The sequence below is a fragment of the Lepidochelys kempii genome, chromosome 7 (assembly GCF_965140285.1).
Source record: "Lepidochelys kempii isolate rLepKem1 chromosome 7, rLepKem1.hap1, whole genome shotgun sequence".
NCBI classification, from domain to species: domain Eukaryota; kingdom Metazoa; phylum Chordata; order Testudines; family Cheloniidae; genus Lepidochelys; species Lepidochelys kempii.
The window spans coordinates 114,808,791-114,817,201 of NC_136386.1; the positions used below are offsets into that span (position 1 = coordinate 114,808,791).

At 39.9% G+C, this 8,411-nt stretch overlaps 1 protein-coding gene across 22 annotated transcripts in view; it reads right to left on the reverse strand.

The window, feature by feature from the left end:
• The window catches only part of TCF7L2 (transcription factor 7 like 2), a 204,678-nt gene extending 196,565 nt beyond the window's left edge, over positions 1-8,113 (reverse strand). For 13 of the 22 annotated variants that reach the window (XM_073354344.2, XM_073354345.2, XM_073354338.2 and 10 more), the window contains exons 1-3: positions 7,311-8,112; positions 6,971-7,037; positions 6,603-6,727 (exon numbers count right to left, since the gene is read on the reverse strand). In XM_073354344.2, the coding sequence (XP_073210445.1) occupies positions 6,603-6,727; positions 6,971-7,037; positions 7,311-7,499 (381 nt within the window). In that variant the 5' untranslated portion in view covers positions 7,500-8,112. Of the gene's footprint in view, positions 1-6,602; positions 6,728-6,970; positions 7,038-7,310 lie in introns of all 22 variants that reach the window. The other 9 variants (XM_073354340.2, XM_073354334.2, XM_073354333.2 and 6 more) reach the window with 2 other exon arrangements.
• Positions 8,114-8,411: the final 298 nt, after the last annotated feature.

Here is an 8,411-nt window from a genome sequence, read left to right on the forward strand (position 1 = left end):
CTCAGTCTTTTTCTCCCCCACTCTCCCAGCTTGTCCCCTGCTATCTGGATGTGACAGTAATCTATGGTGATGCTGAAATCAAGAAACTGCTAGAGAAATTAAAATTAGATTAATACCTAAGCACAGTTTATTAATCATGTTGTCTAGTTTAAAACACACATAGCACACAGGCAAGAGAGAAGCACTTAAATTTTAACTACCCACTCCAGGAAAGCATGTTTAATCAAGAGTGAGCTGTGAACAACAAGCTTTACTGAGTGAAGAAAATGTTTTTCCCTGTCCCCCAAGACTTTCTTGACACTTAAGAATCAGTCCCTAGCTCCCCAACTTCCCCTTCAGTCATTCACCCAAATATGTTTTTTCAAGTCTGTAATATTTCTCTCTGCACTTTAGCATTCTTTCTTAGTCATCTAATAACCCTCCCCTGGTCTCTGGATTCTCTACACTTCCTCAGATATAGTTTTCTTATCCCAAACACTACTTCCAGTCTTCCCCCCGCCCCCCGACACTTTCCTCCCTGCAAACTCAGATTTTGTTCCTTCTGGAAGCACATAAAACCTTTTTCATCCAACTATTGTTTCGAAGCTGACAATGTTAACTGCTGTACTCTGTGTGTGTTTTCACAGAACGTAGCTTTTTACTGAAGTCCTATCCAAACATCTTTAAAAAAAACAGGCTAATACTACACATTTCCAAGATGCATTTAACTTGTGCATTAATCCTGGCATGCGATTTTTCTTTTTCCAGCTCGTTGGTACATCAATAAATTAAAGGGCAGTTCCAGGTATCAAGTTTCTTTAAGTATTCTGGGAAATATTTTGTTGGGTTGGTATCTAGATACACTACACAATACTGTCAGTGTGTTCATAAAGGATGCAAGCTGTAGTAACTTTTAATTTGGCTGTCTGCATTGTTTAGAATTGCTCTTGAATTTTTCTGCACTACAAGTGTTAATTATAAACTTAACTATATCCTACGTAAACAGCAAAAACACAAACCTGCAGTTAGGAGGAGGAGTGCAATATTCTTAGCTTTTTGGGGTTTTCATGATTTCCACCCCCACCCCCCAATCTCTCATTGCTTATAATTAGTGAAAGAAATTTGACCCACTGCCAGTGTCTGTGGACCTTGGATATTATAAGGCCAGCGTGGCGTCAAATATCTTAACATTCATAAGTGTTATAGGCTGTAAATAAACCCTGTGGATTTATGACCCTGTGCTGCTTGCCAGCAAATGACTGTGGCACATTTCTTTCAGCAGACCTGTCGAGGTGCAAGTTTGCCTTTGGTTGTAAAATTAACCATTTCCTTCACAAACGTGCCCAATTATGAACCCAAGTTTAAGGCTTACTTGCATATTTACAGTAATTAGTACCTGAAGAAAAACAAACACACACACACACCTCTAAACTTCTCTCTAACCCTACAAACAACACCACGAAACAAAAGTTCTCACAACAGTTACAGTGAAGGGGTGATAATATCCTATTCATGTACAAACCATGGGGAAAAAAATGTGTACATACACAAGCAAACACTTGTTTTGAAGTTGAGAGGGGCGAGGAGATGGAGGGAAGAACCACATTATTTCTTGCCTGCTTCTGTCTGCAGAAGAATCTCCTCCCTTCCCCCCACTATAATGTCATCTACTTCCTGTGTAGGAGAGCATTTGCTAAATCCAGGTTGTCTCATGCTTAACTGCCAATAATCCAACTTCCACATAACTCCAAGACAGCTGGGAAAAGGTCCTCAGAGTTTTAGTCATGGCATAGAAACTCACATCCACCCAAAAAATCTGCAGCTGTCCTTTCTCTACAAGGCATTTTTAATCTGATTTTGAAACCCAGTCATGAAAATCTGACAAATGTAAAACTTTTTCACCTGAACTCTGGTTTACAATCTTCAGTGAAAGCTGCACCATATTGTTTAACTGACTAACCGACATATTTTTGTGTTTGCAGAAAACAAAAAGCAAAATAAAAAACAGAGAGAAAAGAATAGAAAAAAAAATCCAACACCAGTAATGTATGAATACATTCAAAACCTGGAAAGGCATCTACTGTAATTTTTCAAGTACAGATCAGCCACCGGTGCACCTATTAAAAGGTTCAATTTCTAAAGCAAATATTATTTTTAATGAAGTGCAGTACTGCAATTATCCAGTACACTCAAGTAACAGTACTGCATTATATTGTTTTGCAAGCTCCCAGGAACATGAAACTTTGCTATAACTATTTTTCATAGCCCCTTCAGAGAGAAGCTGGCTGACCAACCAATGCTGAATTTTCCCTAAAATGAAATCATATCAGGGACATTCAGATTCTTTATGGAAAAAAAATTAACAGAATCCAAACTATTTACCATTGTATACCTCCACCAATAATTCACTCTGCTGTAGAATTAGCAATCTATCTACTTAAGCATTCAGAAGTTTCATATTGTACGTTCCAACCAATTTATACCACAGGACCATCAATTCTTATATAACAGCATGTTCCTACACAATTCCAGAAACTTTATTAAAAACATGTCCATTAAAAAAAGAGAGAGTGAATAATGCACATCACTGAATGCTAAGTATCATAGAGCACTAAAGTGCTGACATATTAAGTTATATCTACATTATTAAACTAGTTGGTGGATGTTAATACCATAATCCATATTGCAGACATTAAACTGCAACCATTAAGATTAGTACAGAATTAATACTGTCATATCGAAACTGAAATCTTAACATGCCTAGCCATAAATATTTCTGAAGGAGATGAAAAACAATTAGCATAAATACCAAAAGAAGAGCAAGAACACCTGTTCTTTTTCAGTACCAATAAGCATTTTATTGTTCTCTATTTAAAATGTAATGACCTGTGTAATTACAGTAATATTACATTGTATTGCAGGGGGCTTGGAATGTCACACTTTGAAAAGTGTTGTCAAAACAATTCAAGGAGGGGAAAAAGGACCACCATTAACCCTTCACACTTCAGTGTCTACCTCTTTTGTATTAAAAAGGATTATGTTTGATTCAGTAGATAAAGGAAAACATCCATTTTTCAAGTCTGTTATTTTTTTTAAAAAGTTTCCTTTACTGAACGTAAAACCTTAGTGAATGGGCTGCTCTCATATTTTGCTGTGCCAAGCATTCAAAATTCACAAATGAACACAAGATGCTGCCTTATGTGCAATCTAGTAACAAATCTCTCACTTGGAAAGCAAACAATTTAGGGCAAAGGAAGATACAACAGCACTGATAAAAATATGAAAAATCTGCTGGTAAATATTCTTCACAAAATATTTCTATTTGCTGGTTGAAAACATTAACTAAAACACTAGATGCAGGATTCAAATTAAATACAACTTCTCTGTTTTTAAACTTTGAAATGAAAACAATTTCTTTTATTATTCCTAATAGCCAGCTACCACAGTCCCTCTTCAAATATATGAGACAGAGATTCTCAGATACATTACTTCATTCCTATTTGACTAGATCTCTCCTTAATGCGTATCTGTATTCTTAAAAGCCATCCACATTACTCTATCAAAGACAAAATTAACATTATACAGACAAATCTTTGTCATTTTAAAATAAAATTATTACTCTCAAGCTTTATGGAGTCTTCAACAATTAAAGCATTATTCTTGAGATAATGTATTATTCATCATAAGCGGATTTAATGATACTTCATAATTCTTTACGTTCTTAAAACAGAAAAGAAGAAATCAGTGTTCCTAGGAGTTTGCTTTTGAACAACAGACAGCTGCAGATACATTTACAATTAACAAAAATTCTGCTAAACCAAAGTTAACAAACAAACCACAGCAGCAGCAGCAACAAAAAAGAAAAAAAAATATGTTCCACAACTACACCTTTTTACCTTATACTCTCTGAAAATTTAAAGGCTAGGGTATTAGAAGTCTACACAATATGTATTTTTTATATATTAAATAATAACTATGCAGAATTTTCTATACATTTCCAACTTGCATTTAAAACTAAAATCTAGCAGGTTTGGGATTCAGAGCTGGTTTAGTAGATGTCAAGAATACACCTAGAACATACAGTATGTCAGACAACATCTATCCTTCCTAATCTTTAAATTATTCTGCTTTCAGGCCTAAATGAACAACTTTAATTTTTTCAGCCCATAATTAAGTGGTAAGCAAACACGGAGACATACAGAATGTGAAAGAAAAAAGGTTAAGGTATGAAAAGGTTTGTGGTTCCTGATGTGCAAATAATAAAATTGCCTATTGAGAATGGAAATATCCCTTTTAGAATCCATCTGATAACACACTACAAAGCCACCTGCTATGCCAACAATAAAATAACATGTAATCTTTTCTACAATATCTTTAATTCATACAAAGAGAACATTCTTATGAAGGCCTTTTTTAAATGTAGGGAGAAGGGGAGGAATATATCCTTTAAAGGGAACTACTAAATGATCCATATCTTTAGGTTCTAATGAGAAAAAAGAAGGTGGCAAATAAATGTAATAATGGTGGCAAAAGGTGGCAAATAAATGTCTGTTGTCACAAAAATATTTTTGGAAAAAGATCAGAAGAGAAAAACCAAATGTGAGACCTCAATTAAGCTAACTATTCTTGGAATACTGAAATGCATTTTAAGTTTTTAAAAAACTACAATAGAAAACTATTTGGAACAAAGTAATTTGGGGGGAATACTCTGAGATCTTGAACTAAATTTGATTTTTTAAAAAAAAAAAAGCCATGCACACACAAAACACATACATAACCATATTTGAAGCAAAATATAATGCATTCTGCCCATGCTTTTCCCCTCCCCAGTCATTAAAATTACAAACCCCAATCATTAAAATTACAAACTGCAGTCACCCTCTTCCACTGTCTTAGAAATCATGGCGCTTGAAAAGCAGCCTTACAAGATAATAACCATAATAAAATAACTAAAACACTATCACATCCTTAAATACCTGCAAAACTAGGAAAATATTTTTTTCATATTTCTATTCCTCTATATTTACTAATCTAGGTTGCTAGTGCCACTTTACTGAGTGAAAACAAGCCTGACCTGACGTTTAATATTTTAACGCTTTGAAACACTTGTAGATCTGATAAACTGGAATCGTCCAAGACTTAATCCATTAGCACAGATTCAACATCTACTGAACAGTAGATCTGTTATTTCAAATTGCTCTCTCACGTTACAAAAAATGTGTAAACAGATACATGGTGATGGTGGGGGACCCTGCAGATTTAAAAGCACCTAAAGAATGCAAAATGACAACCTGGCAAGTGTAAACAAACACTTCTTAGCATTTTGTACTCCCCATAGGGTTACCATTCATAATTAAAAAACTCTCCTTTTAAAAAAAAATTAGTCTTGATGTGTGTTACATAGGGGTATACAGCAGTTAATGATACTACAAGCCATCAAAGGGGAGAGAGCAGCAAGAGACAAACCTACCGCCATCAAACCCCAAAGTTTAATAGACCACCACTTTGTGAACTACAATTACTTCCCTCCTTCTCCTCCATATACACACACACACACACACTTTTACCCAGAAAATCTAACCCTTTATCCACACACTCACATATATTTTCAGGAAGGTTATTATTTTTAGAGTGCACTTCCAAGTGGGGGGTTGTTTAATTTATTCATTTTTTTTAAAAAAAGGCAGTTTCTGTTTATTGTATCAGTCCTGGTCTGTGCTCTGCTCTAACTCCTTTCAGGACTCAGCTTAGCCACACACAAATAAAGAAAGAACTCCTTCAGGTCTTTCTCCCATTGCAAAATAAGGGCTGTGTGTCTAGCTCGGGGTAAGGATGGGCTTTTTCTGTGAGTGTTCAAGAGATGGATTCATCTCCCTGATCAAGGTTTGTTCAGTTTAAAAGACTCAAGCATGTGAGTTTGCAATTAAATGTCAATAACATCCCCCCCCCCCCCGCAAAAAAAAGTGTAAAAGAACTTGCCATAAACACAAAGAGAGAGAAATTGCTGAACCAAAGTGAAAAAGCCAGACAACTTGCAATGGATTTTTTTTTAAAGTTTCTAGTCTTTACAAAACAGGATAAGAGAGAAACTATATAACTTAGTGACTGCTAATACAGTACATCAGTATTTGAGGGAGCTTTTGCAGCAAGGAAAGGGTTAAGGGGGAGGTTAAAAAAAGGAGGGGGAAGAGACCAAGACGCCACTGAAGAGGGCAGAAGAAAACAGATCATTCACCATGGAAAATAAAGAGTTTTGTAGAAATCAGATTTGAGATTCAGCTGATGAGAAAAGAAACCAAAACGCAGCCTGGGATTTATTTTAATTTTATTTTATTTTGAGGAAGGAAGAATCGAGAGGGGAAAAGACCTCCACGCGAATCTGAAAGTTTTTTTTAAAAAAAGCAAAAAGAAAAAAATATGGCGAAGTGTAAACAAATCCCATTCTGCAAAAGCCATAAAAGTTTGGAAAGTTTCTGACTGGCGGGAGGGGGGCGGGGAGGACATGCAGGAGGCATCGGGGGCTTCGCGATGGGGGTGGGGGGGGGGAGAGGAAGGAAATGTACAATGCTAGCAGTGAACGATGGTTTAATAAACAGAGAGAGAGAGAGATATGCGCCACTTACTGTTCTCGCAGTTGGAGAGAGCGATCCATTGGGGAGGTACGGGCTGGTCAGGTCGGGGATCATTATAAAAGGATAACCAGGGTATGGTGGGCCCTTAAACAACCCTCCATCTTGCCTTTTCGCAGCTAACATGGCGGGGCAGAAAGAGAGAGAGGGGGGGTGAAAAGGGGGGATAAAAAGAGAGGGGGGGGGGAAACTTTGTTTAGAAAGTGTCTCTGCCCCCCCCCTCCTCCGCCCCGCCAGGCAAAGTTGGGCGACCAGCACAGCAGCGCGCAGCTGGGGCCGCCCTGGGCTTGCTTCGCCAGGTCGCCCCGCGGAGCTGGGGGGCTCCTCGCTTGGGGGGCGGGGTGGGGGGGGGAGGTACTCACCTTCTTCTAAACTTTCCCTCGATTTATCTCTGAAAGTTTCGGACCTAGGCGGAGGCCGCCTCTCCGCCTGGGAGCACGGGGTGGGGGGGGGGAGGAAAGATGGGGACACACACAAAAAGGTGGATGGGGGGGGGGGGAGAGAGAGAGAAACAGAGTTACAAGTTTGTGCAATGGAGGAAACTTAAAGCCAAACATTGTAGCGACATCGCAACGCTCCCCCCCCCGCAAGTTTTGTTTTAGGATTAGCCCCATAACACAGTTGCAAAGCAAAGCCCCCCACCTCCGCCTGCCCCCTAAGCCAAGGCCGGGGGGGGGGATGATTTTGGGTTCCCCTCCTTACCTCCGAGTCTGAGGAGCTGTTTTGATTCGTTTCCGATTCATTGACCAGGGAGGACTTGACATCCGCTAAATCCCGCTCTGCCGAGGAGTTGTCGGAGATCTTCTCCTCCTGCTCCCCTTCGTCTTTGAAAGAGATCAGCTCATCGTTGGCCCCCAAGTCGTCTCCTCCACCGCCGTTCAGCTGCGGCATTTTCCTGCCGGCTCACCCCACCGGCAGCAATTTTGCAAAAAGGGAAAGGGGGGGGGAAGGAAAAAGTTTTGCACCGGGGGGGAAAAAAAGTCCAAGGTGAAGGGGCTGTTTTCTTCTTCTTCTTCTTCTTCTCTCTTTCCTCCTGGGGAGGGGAAAAAGAAGGAGGAGGAGGAGGGGAGGGAAATGTCTTTCCTTTCCTCTCTGCACCAGTGACTTTGGGTTTCTTCTTCTCCTTCTTCTGGATTTTTTCCCCCCCTCTCTCTCTCTCTTCCTTCCTTCCTTCCAGGGAGCTGATCAACGTGCCAAGGGCGCACAAACCCCTCACACCCAACGTGAGAATAATAATAATAATTAAACAAAAATTAGACTGGGGGGGGGTTATTGTTTTAAAAAAATACAAACAAACCAAAGGAGAAGTCAGCTGGAGAGGGGGGGAGACGCCGCAGACATAGGGAGCCCGTGCCGCTCGGGTTTGAGTGAGTTGAAGTTAGACTGAGAGCTTTTCAGTTCAAAGGCGGCGCTGATTGACAGATAGAAAAAGGGGGATCGAAATCCGGAGGAACGGAGAAGTCTGGGATCCGGGATTATTGACAGGGAGAGAGAAACACACCAGGCACTTAATGAGATGCAGGAGGGGGCGGGGGCTCCCCCGGTGACGTGTGCATAAATAAATAGGTTTGGGGAATGAGCGAGGGGAGAGAGAGAGAGAAGGAAGAAAGAAAGAAAGAGAGAGAGAGAGAGAGAGAGAGAGAGAGAGAGAGAGAGAGAGGGGGGGGGGGGGTGAAGAAACTAACAATGATCCTTTTTGGCAACAGCCAGAGAGAGTTTAGTGGGGGGGGGGGGAAGGGAATGGATTTAAGAGAGACAATGGACGGGGAGGAGGGAATGCAAGGGAATGACCCAGAGGGAAAA